Below are 13,471 nucleotides of genomic sequence, written 5' to 3'. Positions count from 1 at the left end.
TGTGAAAATTTGAAGTCAAAAAAAATTCTTTTCGATACAATTTTTTCTAATGTCATAGAAATGTGTCCTAAAAAATTTTTGTTTCAAACTTTCAATACCTGAGACCTGAGCCTTAGAAAAGTTGTTTTTGAATGAACCAGCTGCTTGCTAAAAATATAGTCAAAAAGAAACTTTTTGTTCAGATCCAGCTTGAGTACTGCTCTCAAATCATCCTGTCAGAGGTGTCGTTCAGATGTTGTGGAAAGTGTTATTCAGATATCGTGGAGGGTATCCTTCAGTCATAATGGAAAGTGTTGATCAGTTATCGTGGAATGTGTTGTTTAAGATATTGCAGAAAGTGGCCCACGGTGGAGGATGTTGGTCTGATATCGTGAAAGGTGTTGGTTGAATTTTGTAGAATGCTTTGGTCGAAATATGCCAGATAACTGTCACTCAAGCGTCAAGCTGAAAAATTGACTATCAAAAATATAAAAAATAGCGAAACATTAAACGCAATCAAGCCCAATAATAACTAAATAAAAAATAGTAAAAGCTATTTAAAAAGTTTAGGAGGTGTTTCTTAGAAGAAACTTTAATTGAAGATTTTTAAAAACACAAACCCATTCTTCAGTCTCAACTACACTGATTCCTTCTACGACAGAAAAGAAATACAAAATCAGTAAATATAAACCTTACCCATAGACAAGGGGTCAGGCATTTATGGTGAAAAAATTTTGTTTGGGTGGGCTTGAGAAAACAATCCCGTCTAACTAATATTGCCAAAAAAGCAACAGCAAAGATTTTAAGCTCTCTAGCCTTCAAGAATATTCTTCTTCACCAAACCAGAACCAAGTGCTCCAAGAAAACAACCATGGATAAAGTTCACTCATGTCGTGTGCTTGCAACTGCTTCCCCTTTCTGCCTTTCCTTCCTTCGATGTTTTTTTGTTTTGGTTTTCTCTCCCAAGCTCGGCAATAAATCTACGGGATTTTTTCGCAAAAATCACCGACCCTTCTCCATGGTCGGTCAGGGCAAAGAAAAATCAAGAAAAACGCCGAGTTGATATCGTCCGTAAACACAGACTCTATCCGCCGCGAAACATATTACGTTTTAGATAATATACAAACTATGTTATATCATAATAATACATTATACGGACGATAGCATCGTCTACTAGTGAGGTTAAGTATACCGGGATAATCACGACGACGGACGAAAAATGTAATAGGCTAGTGGAGATACGAAATTTGATTGGTTGAAACTCACTAGTCTGTTAAATTTTGGTTCGTCGTCGTGATTTTACCGATTTACTTAACCTCACTATTGTCAATCGTCATGCCACTGATTCAGAAGATCTCCAAGAAACGAGAGCAGAAAATGGAACAATTAACAATCAAAGTCGATCTAAATCTAACTCGAAAATACAGAAAATTGTTCAAAAGTTAACCTGGGAAAGACTTTTTTCAATTAGGTCAAAAATACAGAAACTCATCTAGTTCGAAACTCATGTAATTCGAACAAAATTCTCGGTCCCTTGAGAATTCGAATTACATGAGTTCAACTGTAGTTTAATCATTTATACATCAAAAGAAGCATACTCTTATGTTCATTAACAGAATTGCTGTGTTGGAATTATTTTTTGCACCTAAAAAATGTTTTACCCAAAAACACAGTTTAAAATTGAATATCTCGATAAGTACTCATCACTTCAAATTTTCACCAAAAAATCATATTATAATAAACTATTTCGGTTGAAATTAAAAAAGTCAAAATTTTCAATGATGCCATCAGAAATTTCAATTTTTGCTGACCTCATTAACCGTGAGAATTTGAAGTGGTTTTAATGAGTACTTCTCAAGACATTCAATTAACCATGTTTTTGGGTAATAACTTTTTTTAGGTGCAAAAAATAATTCCAACACAGCCGTTTTGTTAATGCACATTGGAATACGCTTCTTTTGATGTATGTATGAATACCCCAACATAAAGTGCTATTGGGTTGCACAGGTCATAACTCACCCTAGTAAACAAACGATATCACTCTTATTTAAAAACAAAACCGTTGACCCTATATGATAATCTAGACTATCAACACCCTGTACGAATACCTACAAACCACCTATAAAAGGAAAACTTTTTTGCATGTGTTTATGTGTCAGCCCCTTTAAACTATTTCTCAACCTTCTATTCTTGTTCGAGTTTCATCAGTAATCCAGATTTAAAATTTTTTGCTATGAAGGACTAGATCTTGACTAAATTGATCGTAATTAATCCATAGATGTAAGGTATAAAATACACAACACAATTTTTTTGCCTGTTTTAATTTTTTCTTTCTTGTACTATTATAAATCAAACATCAGCGATGGTGACTTCGACCTCGACTCCAGGTTCAATACTGACTGATGTGATTTGTTTGACAACTTCGGCAGGGCTGTGCAAATCAATGAGTCGTTTGTGAATTCTCATTTCATATCTGCTCCAGGTCTTGGAACCTTCACCACAAGGTGTTTTTCGGGTAGTGATACGAAGGGTTTTTGTGGGCAAACGGACTGGACCTTTAACCATCAATTTCTTGTCTTTGGCTCCACGGATCAATTCAGAGCAGACTTTTTCCAAGCTCTTAACATTGCGACTTGTCAAAGTGATTCGGATGCGATGAATTTCAGCTTCCTCCTCTTGAACTTGCTTTTCTTTGAATGCAGACTGCAAAAAGAGAAAATGAGGTCTGGTATAACTACTACAGGTACAGGACAAATACAAAATACCTGAATTATTTGTTGTCACCGAAAATCACAACTTTTAGGAAGTTTTAAGAACATTAAACTAATCACCAAGGAGAAAGTTTGATCAGAAGGAAATCTGGATCGTGGAAACTTACCATGATTGTTCTAGGCCGACTTAATCCTCGATAAAAGATGAGTTTTAGAGAGGAGCAGCGGTGAGCCTTCCTTCCCTCGTGGTGTCTTGTGTGTAAAGAAAGCTTCAAACGAAATATATTTCATTTGATTCAAAAGTGCTAAATACCATACGTCAAAAGTACATTCTAAAAATTCTATTTCTAAAATGGTAGCCTTGCTATGACTGCTAGGCAACTTTTATTTTTTGGCGCGCACATGCAGCCTGGCTGGTGCTCATGCAACAAAACCCTAGATCCTACAAACTTACATCTGGGATTTTGGAGCAGAAGCTGACACTAACTTTTGATGTTCAGGTGTTAAAGGTTTTCTTATTCGAAAATTTCCAATAATAATAAACTTTCTGATTTGATGTTATGTTGTTGAATGAAAAGTTTTATACATTTTTACAGCTAGACCAATGCAATGCTAGCTAGCAGTCTCTGTGCCACTAACTCGATCAGGAAGATTTTTTTTCCGAAATGGGCATGGGAAGAACTTTCCTGAACAGGAAGAACTTACTCCATTTTTTTCTGCCCATTTGGGAAGATTCTTCCTCTTTGGGAAGTTGAAAATTGACTGAATCTTACCATGGTGTGAGATTGGGTAACTTGCATCAGTGCCAGTGGAATACTAACATGCATAGCCCTCAAATGAAAGACCTGGCTGGTCATTAAATTACAACTATGCAGTTCTGCTTGCAGCTCTACTCTACCATTTTTGTTTTGATTTAATTTTGTATTTTAATGACCAGCCAGGTCTTTCATCTGATGGCTATGCATATTCAGTTAGGAACATTTGGCGAGTTCCTGTACGCGGCCGCAATCAAAAAAATCATAACGTCACTCAATAAAAAACGGCGTTCGTGTCTTTTCGCACTTTTTTTAGCCTAGACGATGTAGCAAACATAGTAAGTATAAGCAAACTGTGCTTTTAATTGGCTGACAATTTCTTTTGCGTCGGAAAAACTTTTTCAAACTTTCAGCGATGATTGATCAAACTGTTACAATGAAAATTATCCAGCGCATTTTTTATCTTCTTACCTTCTTCATCTTTAATGAAGCACTCGAAGTTTACTGAAAGTAAGCACATAAGATATTCTTATAATTAATGATATTCATTTAAACACACTTCGTTATGCGCTGCGGTGGAGTGCATGACGTAACTCGCGCGGCAACTAACTCGCCTTCTGTTGGAAGATCATATTGGGCGTTTTGGCGTTACCACCCTCGACGCAGCAAGTGCCTTTGTCTTTCCGCAACTCTTTCCACCATTTTAGATGGCCTGAACAATAGATCCAAAAGGGCGCCATAATCTTGGAAGATAATTTGTTTTGGTCTCCGGCTTTGGGAAGTACCGTGAGATTGGGTAACTTGCATCAGCGGAGGCTAACATGCATAGCCCACAAATGAAAGACCTGGCTGGTCATTAAAATAGAACTACGCAGCTCTGCTCGCAGCTTTAGTCTACCGTTTTTGTTTTGATTTAACTTTGTATTTTAATGAACAGCCAGGTCTTTCATTTGAGGGCTGTGCATGTTAGCCTCCACTGATGCAAGTTACCCAATCTCACGGTAGCAATGTTTTTGGTTATTTTCGGTGGAAAATGGTAAGAAACTTAAGTTTACAAGTGTCATTTAGTTTTTGCTGGCTTATAGAATGGCAGGATCCTGGATGGTTTCCCTAACTGATGTTAGCCTCCACTGATGCAAGTTACCCAATCTCACGGTAGCACTTAGGCCGATGAAATTTACATATGAGTTTACCGTCGTGAACTTACCCAAAAATAGATGCGGCATGATTTCATTATTCATTATTCATTATTTTCCCAACAGCACCTTATCCACCATTTCTGCCAATCATGCTCTCTCAAAATAAAAAAATTTTGCTTCGCTTCAACCCTTCGCATCTTTTGCGAACGAAAAATAAAGATCGATTGCTACAGTGGCGCTAGATTTTGCAAAAAACTAAAATGGCGGTCAGGGCGGTTTGGCAGATATATGGGCGGGACGCCCACGCCACTGCAGTTGTAGGATTGAGGGCGGCAGCATTTTCTGTAATAAATCTTCTTTGTTTACCCGTGTAAACATGCGTAGAGACGATTTTAACAAAGATAGAGGTTGTAGTTGTAAAGAAATATGGAAATAATGAAAAATTTATGAATTTTGAAAATAATGAAATTTTCATGCGGGTGCTTTTTAGAGATGCGGGCGGCCGACGGTAAACTCGTATATAAATTTCATCGGCCTTAGGCGCGGCAAAGCTATAGACCTTTTTTCAAAGAGGCCACCTTGTTGGATAATTATCTAGTCCAGCAGACAGTCAAGAACAAGTGCAAATTAGGATACCTTCGGCAATCTCTCCTACTTAGGAGAGTATCTTAAATTGGATACAAAAAAGTATCCAAAATAGCAATCAACATCCTAATTAGGATACTAAAAACCAAATAACCTGTATTTTTCACCAACCAGAGACATCCGCGCCATCTTACCACCATTCCAAGATGTAAATAATAAGCAAATAAGATTGTGTACTGAATTTCATCGAGTTTGGCTGGCGGAATGCAAAACTATAGCCCAAAACACCACTCAAATGTGCTAACTAGCATACGCAAACGCTTTTTTGCGTGAAAATCGGACCGTAGCGGGCCGTTGCGTAAAAAGAAAAACAAATCTTTAGCTTGTGTTCGCAAAATTTTAGGCTCTGAACGGCAGATTATTAAGGATGTTAATTTTCAAGGAACCCGCCAGAGAAATTACTTGAAATTTTGGTCAGTGGTGCAAATCTCGATGAAGAAAAGGTTTGCATAGTTTTCTAAACGCGGATCGAAGCAGTAACCTAAGCAGGAGAGATTGCCGACAGGTATCCTAATTTGCACTTGTTCCTGACTGGCAGAAAAACAATGATAAAACCATGCATAATTATTACAATATGCATGATACAGTAATTATGCATGGGTCTATCATTGTTTTTATGGCTGGACTACATAATTATTTAACAGGACGTCCTGTTTGAAAAAAGGTCTATACTACAAGTGTTACGCGTAAGCCAAATCGCATATTACGAACAACCTCTAAATTGCCGAGTACAGGAGAAAAAAAATCAAAATTCAAAATGGCAGCCAAGCCCACGCTGAAGATTCGGTTAATGCTTCAGATGCATCCGGCTGCGCGTGGGTCGCGCGCATATACCGCGCAGAGCCACCCTGGTGCACATCCCTAACCCCTCACCCGGCCGTCGGTGCACCCACCCGGCAGTGCACACGTGTGGTGGCTTCTTCAGAGTAATGGCGATCATAACAGTTAGCCTAACTCTTTAATCAGACTTATTTATATATAGTACTAAGACCTTCGTATAAGTAACCCCAAATAACGATTTTTCGGCAGCCAGCTTGGCCTATAGGTAGCTTGGATAGGGCATTGGTTTAGAAACCTATAGGTTCCCGGTTCGAGACCCCTTTGGTCACTATTCAACTTGAATTGCAGCCGGATGCATCTTAAGCTTTAGCCGAATGTCTCGCTGATCTATCAAAAATCTTCGTTTTTCAATCAGCTACTGTAAGGGTCCATTGACTTTCGATTGACTTTCGATTTTCGAATTTTTTAACAGCCTTGGCTCCCCCCGCTTTTTCTCTGCACCCAATTATCTTTTTCTTTTCTGTGCGAGTGCCAATAAAAACGTTAGAACCTTTCTAAAAGGGGACAGATCATAGTTTGCAGAGGGGTATGAACCCCCCCTAGGTTTATTTCATCCCCCCCCTATATACCCTTCCCCCCCTTTTGTAATGAAATCTTATCCCCCCTTTTTTTTACAGAAAATCCGTTTCGAAGGAAACTCGCTTTCCCACCTACCAGCAAAATTATCAACAAGAAAGAGTATGAAGTATTATAGTCACGAGCCAACTTTAAAACACAAACTGTGACAATTTGTATTTGATTAGAAAATTGACCAAAATTTCCAAACCCCCCCTTTTTTATTTGATCCCCCCTTACATTCCCATCCCCCCTAGTTTTTTCGGCAGATCTCGGTACCCCCCCTACAAAGGCCCTCCAGAAAGTTGGCATCCCCCCCTATTAAAAAGGGGGGGTGCAAACTATGCAGATGGACACTTAAGGGGCCGTCGACAAACGATTTTCCTTTTTTTTAACGGCTTCTGGCCGTAAGGGGTGGGAGGGAGTCACTGCGATGCCGTTAAAAAAGTTTTAATCTGAGGATTTCAGCTTTCTATTGGTGAACTTTGTTTTTAGCTATCATTTCCAACTCATTAGCGATAAGCTAAAGTTTAACAGTCATCGGGCTGATTTTCAGACCGCACCAGCATAACTCCCCACATCCCGCACCACACGGAAGACTAGATTTCATCCGCCATTTTTGCGCAATTTTGGTGCTTCCGAAAATTATTTCTTGCTGGCGTGGTGTAAGGAGGCAATTCTTTGAAAAGGTGATTTTTTTGTGTTTTGAAAATGGAATAACTTTGGGAATACTTAACCAATTCTAATAAATGACCCCTCATTTTTCTCACAAAGGTAAGGACTTTCAAATAAAATTAGTTTGGTTTCTAAAAATTGAGGGGAATTTTTTGGCCTGTCCACCCTACCTTATTAATTCCCGATCACCAATTAATGCTTCAACGAGAAAAATGACTGGTCACGTGACGAAAGTCAGCAATTTTTCCCTCCGCCTCAGTTGACTCCTTGCTCTACCCATCCCGCCCTGACTTGCTGCGGGGCTTGGAGTTTCAAAATTGAAAGGTCACGGCTCAAAACCACATGTTTATTCCGTGCGAAAAGAAGAACTTTGAGGATTACGAATTGAAAGAACATGGCAGCCATGGACCAGTGAAAGTATTTACTTTAGAAGAATTTTTTTGGCTGCTAAGACGTAGGGGGAGGGGGTCTGAACCTTAACGGCCTCAGGCGGTTAAAAAAAAGGAAAGTCGTTTGTCGACAGCCCCTAAATAAGTCAAATTATACTATTTAGTTTTAAACAGACAATCTCAACAGCGTAAATATTTATTATCTTTCGGAAAATCAGAACAAAAAGGAAGCTGTTTTAGCCAAATAAGGCCGGTAAAAATCGAAAATTTTCCGGCCCGTCAGCGCAAACCATGGTTGCACCTCCTTAGTCACTATATTTTTGTGGCCCCCTCACTTTCAATATTGTCTTTTTTCTTTGAAATGCCACTATTCTTTTGATTATGATTACGGAGATAATTAATTCGCGCAACTTTTGGAAAAAAGTTTAGAAATTATCTCTGTTACTTTGTAAACTGAGCAAAGCCGTAGCGAAATTAAAGATGGCTGATGAAATAACAATGAAAGTGAAGGAGAAAGTTTCATTGATTTCTGACAATTTTTTAGCTTTAGAGAATTTGATGGCCGTTAAGGTCGAGGGGGGAGGGGTCAGAGCCTTAACAGCCAAATGCCGTTAAAAAATTCGAAAATCGAAAGTCGATGGCCCCTAATTGCAGCGCAATAAATCAATGAAACAGTAAACAAACCTTGAACCTTTCATGAATCCAAATAAATAAAAGTATTCATCTAAAGTGAAGATTACATTTCAAAATAAAACGATTTCCAAACCAACCTAAAGTCAGTGTCTGCCAACTAAAAATTTCTCTTCAAGGGAAATTCTGGAAATTCGATATTATTATTTTTTTGATTTTAGCAAAAATAGGGTCAGTCGGGCCCGTAGAACAACAAATTAAATTGGTCTTGCCTTAAGTATTCGAGTTGCATTTCAAGGCCCTCTTTCAACGATTGAGGATCCTTTGAGCTTTGAATAATAACAGTGTCATCTGCGTATAAGTGACAAAAGGTCTTACTTAGGATGAATACAATCAAAGATGTTAATTATATATAAACAAGACGCCTTAGCGGCGTGAAGGTCCAGTTATTGTCTTCTTATTCCATGTTGTTTACGCTTATGCGAAACATGCTTGTAAATTTTTTATCTTAGGTTTAAAATTTGAACTAATTGATTAGGCACTTATAAAAGGGATTCAATTCCTTTGAAGAGATAATCATTTGTATGAGGGTGTTTGGAGTTTAAATCTCTAGTAGATCTTTAACAAGGGAACTCAGAGGTAACTGACAATCAAAAAAAAAATAATACTACATATATACAGCTGCATAAACTACGCTTCAAAAAATTATAAAAATTGAATTAAAGTAAAAACGCACCATAATAAACAATCCTTTGATTTTTCATAAAATCTTAATCATATTGTTTTAATTTTTGTAAATAGCCAACATTAATTAGACGATGCTCTCACCTGCTCTCACATACTTACTGAGAAATTTCAATGTTCACAAATTGGACAAAATTGACAAAAAAGTATGGCATTCTAATTTTGTTTAAGATTTCAATTAATAGTATATTAAGAAAGGTAGTCAAAAGATTTCCTACAAACAGTTAGTCACATTAGCACCCCACCGAAATGCGTATCAAAGATTAATGCTGCCATTGGACTATATTGGTTACTTGACCCTGAAGCAAAAAAAATGCGTCGCAAAACTTCTAATAGGATTCATGAAAAAATAAACTGGCACTTTTTAATGAAATTAACATTTTTATGAGAAATTACCTAAACTTTGAGCCATAGATGAAAAAATTTGAACCGAACCAACCTTGAAAACTAATTTGAAGAATAACTTCTCAAGAAAAAGATATACGGGGAAGACACCCACCTAGATCCATGCAGAAATGGATAGGCTTTTTCCCAGAAATTCTTTCAGACCTCAATAGCTCCGTTATATTTTGAATTTTTCCATAAAAACAATGAAACGTGCAATTGATGTAAAGTTTGCAGGTGAAGCGAAGGATAGCATTGTTAAAAAATTCAGACAATTTGCTATTTCCTGACTCAAAATAATCTGAAAATTAAGAGAAATTATCAGCCGGTCGGACGACGAACACAAGTTATTTGTGAGTGTGGCCTAAACCAATCTAGGTATTAGTAAACAATGACTATTATAAGTAAAATCTGTAAAGTTATCGGTAATCCAACAATTCGCTACACGGAAGGTCACATTATCTCAAATATCTTTGGTCGTTTTACGGCGGTCATCGAAAAATTGTTCTATTCGCGTCACCCGCCCGCATCAAATTTTCCGCTGATTTTCCAGTGCGGAGATGCGGAAAAAAATCTCGGAAAGGCAATTTGTTCTTTTGAAGTGTAGCTTTTTTCTCAATTGCTCTGACGACCATCGAAAAATTGTTTTGCTCGTGTTACCAGCCGCCCCTGAGTTTCTGGCTTGATTAAAAAAAAACGGGAATGTTTTTGACTGCCCGTCCGCCCGCATGCATTTTTAACACCAGTTGCGACGCGAAAAGAGCATTTTTTCGATGACCACCTAAGGCATTCCATCTGCCTGGACCTTCACACTTTTTCAATGATACCAAAAGTGCAATCAAATCTATAGAGTTTCGTCAGAAAATTTGCAATTCAATTTCATTGTCCATTCTGTTTGATTGGATATGATATTGACCCAACGTTTGCTCTATTTTGTTTTTGCCATATATCAATTTTGTTTAACTGTATATCAATAGGTAAGTATTTATATACAATACATATGTACGGTACATCTGTGATAAAATTCTATCCAAAGCTGATATAATAATCAGACTGTATCATAGTAAGTCCAATAAGTTTCATGGTGGTGCGTGTTTCATATGGGGCATGGCACAATGTTGAAAAACGTCGATGTAAACAATGGTAGTAAAAACTTGCATGAAGATCATAATCATCAGCCAGCATGATTCAATACCATTTTTGGAAATTTTATTTCAACCATTTCATATTGATTTGTCTTGTTTTTCTTGTACAAAAAAAGTTGTACTGTAGCTTATTGATTGCTCGCCTAATACTTGAGCAAATCTTAATATGAATCAAATAGTTGTGTCATGTTGACATGAATGAAGAAACCAAGCTTCAACATAAGTTTATTGTGTATTTTGGACGCAGTCATCAGCCATCTTTTTATTAACTTTTTTTGGAATTAAATTAGAATTCCTGTCTTATCTTTTTGTTATCCTTTCCAGTCGAATAAATCCAGTCAGGTTCATGTTGAATGTACTCCTGACTGTATTATATCTAATAACATCACATAATAACAGAATAATAATAGAACAACATAATAACATAACATAACAACATTATGTAGTTGTATAATACAGGGGGGGGTCAAGCAGTTAGTACAAGACATCATGCCGGTTAGTACCGTGGTGGTATACCTACAAAATTTTCAAAAATCAGTTAGTACTTGATGGTACTAAGTGACTGCTAGGGTGGTGTCATGTAAAAAATCTAGGAAAACAGTTAGTACAAATGAATACTAAGTGCTACTTTTTTACCTTTTCTAGAAAAATATTAAAAATAAATACTAAAAGCAATCAGGGAAATCCCCCTCCATAAGAGAAATCAAAGAACCTAAGACATTTAAGTCTTCCCCTTTGGAGTTTGTTTGGTATTACCCTTTAGTTAAACACTATATCAGGGGAATTCCCTAACTATAGATTGATAAATAAAAGAAAAAAGTCAGTTGATTTTCCCCTGTAGAACATTGAAGCTACTATTTTCTTGACTTAGATCGATTTTGAAATTGTAAAAGTTCGTAATCTTGTTCTTTATAAATCATGAAAAAGTATTTTTTTCTGCCTCGATTGAACGCTACATATTATGTTTTAGTTTTTGGTTTACGGTGTTTCATTATTGTATCAATTGAGAAGTACTTCGTTATTTGAAACTCTTGTACATATATCGCTGTACAGCGCTGTGTTAAAATAAAATTTTTGATTCATTTTAATTCATCATACCAAATCAATAACTGTTTCAAAACAATTTTGGGAACATGGTTTGACAAAAAGTAAATATCACACTCTCGTTTGATAGGTTTTAAGGGGTGGTCCTTAGTGAATTTCCTTTGAAATCACTTAGTATATTTCATACTAACTGTCAAAGGGTGGTGGTGTGGCCTCTTTCCTCCAAAGAATCACTTAGTAGGCATGATGTCTTGTACTAACTGCTTGACCCCCCCTGTATAATATACAATTTGCAAACACCGTAATAGTATAATATAACAATCATATAATTCATTTAAACACGAAAACCCCGTGTCATGCGCGCACACAGGGGAGACCCTAGCGTAACAGCAAAGGGCTAATGAAAGGCCCATATGCTATCGCTGGGCCAAAGAAACAAAAACAGACCAAGCACCGAACCTTGAGGAACCCCGTACTTGCCTTCATCATCCCGAAAGGAAGACTTTGCATCACCAACCATGGAGCATTGCTTCCTATCACTAAGGTATGATTGGAACCAGTCAAATGAAACATGTCGTAACAAAACAATTTCTTTAAAAGGATCTTGTGATCTACTGTGTCAAAGGCCTTTTGAGGTCGACCAAAACTGCTCCAACATTTTCTTAGCCACTTCTTCTAAAATATAGTCTGAGATAAAAGAAACAGCTGTGTCAGTCGAGTGCCCATTTCTGAAGCCTGATTGAAATTGGCTTATGATCTTATTCTGTTTAAGAAACTCAGCTACTTGGTAATGGAATTTTTTTGAAAACTTTCATTGTGATGGGGAGAATTGAAATTGGCCTATAGTTATTTACATCATCTTCATCACCTTTTTTGAAAAGGGGTGTCGTGTCATTCTCTTTCTTTTCCAGCACTTTGGCACAGTACCAGTACTTAGAGAGATTGTAAATATATATCAAATAATAAGCAAGGATTGGAGATCCAGCTTTCAGAGACCTGACACAAATACGATCCAAGCTGTACAAAGGATTATTTATATTTTGTCGATACTAGAGGGTATAGTACCAAATTTCGGCCACACTGAAGGAGACGGCACTGTAAAAGGTGGTGTCTTGTCTTCAACTACAAGCCATTATGATGGAAAATGCCAACTACGAACAATCGAACGAAGTAGCTTTCGCAAATTTATTTGTGAGAGCTTAGCTGTACAGGGTCCAAAACTCTTCAACAGTATTGCCTCTAACATACGAAATATCACTGGCTGTTCAAAAGATTCATTCAAGAAACAACTTGATAAATATCTGTGCTCTATACCCAACGATTAGCTGAATCAAATGCTCTTTTGGATCAAATTACACGTGTTGGGCTCAACGAGCTGGACAGATGAATATCATCAAATCAAGCTAAAGTATACTGAAGTATACAAGCCAGTGGCTTTACCGTTGTCTAACCCTAAAATGATTTTGGTGACAATGGGAAGAGATACAGAATCAAAGAAGAAGGTTTCATATACAGGTTTAGGACAGATATGGGAAGTATTCGAAAAATTGAATACAGAAGCAAGTTTTGTTCTGATGGAAGAGAGAAGTATTGAGATTGCAGGAGTTGGAAGAAGACATTTCTGCCTTTTCACCTAACCCTTTGGAGCAAAGTTTGTTTATCATGGGATCACCCCCCCCCCCCCAGGAAGATGGGGGGGGGAATCAGATTTTGGTGCCAGGGGGGAAGTAAAATTTTCAAGCTTGATGGGGGGAGAAAGGCGAATAGGGGGTATATTCAGTCCTCTACCTAGTGGGGGAGTAATAGGATAAATACAGACCTTCCTGGTTTAAATAA

The 13,471-nt window shown here is 37.3% G+C and overlaps 1 protein-coding gene across 1 annotated transcript; it reads right to left on the bottom strand.

The window, feature by feature from the left end:
* Positions 1–2,234: 2,234 nt before the first annotated feature.
* Positions 2,235–2,949, bottom strand: LOC136804270 (small ribosomal subunit protein uS10-like). Its single transcript, XM_067060974.1, has 2 exons — positions 2,858–2,949; positions 2,235–2,682 (listed from the first exon to the last, which is right to left on the bottom strand). The coding sequence occupies exons 1-2, from the start codon at positions 2,858–2,860 to the stop codon at positions 2,329–2,331; spliced, it is 357 nt and encodes a 118-aa protein (XP_066917075.1). The 5' UTR covers positions 2,861–2,949; the 3' UTR covers positions 2,235–2,328.
* Positions 2,950–13,471: the final 10,522 nt, after the last annotated feature.

This window comes from Clytia hemisphaerica, unplaced genomic scaffold, assembly GCF_902728285.1.
Source record: "Clytia hemisphaerica strain Z4C2 unplaced genomic scaffold, Clytia hemisphaerica genome assembly, whole genome shotgun sequence".
NCBI classification, from domain to species: domain Eukaryota; kingdom Metazoa; phylum Cnidaria; class Hydrozoa; order Leptothecata; family Clytiidae; genus Clytia; species Clytia hemisphaerica.
This window is presented reverse-complemented; position numbering and strand designations above follow the sequence as displayed.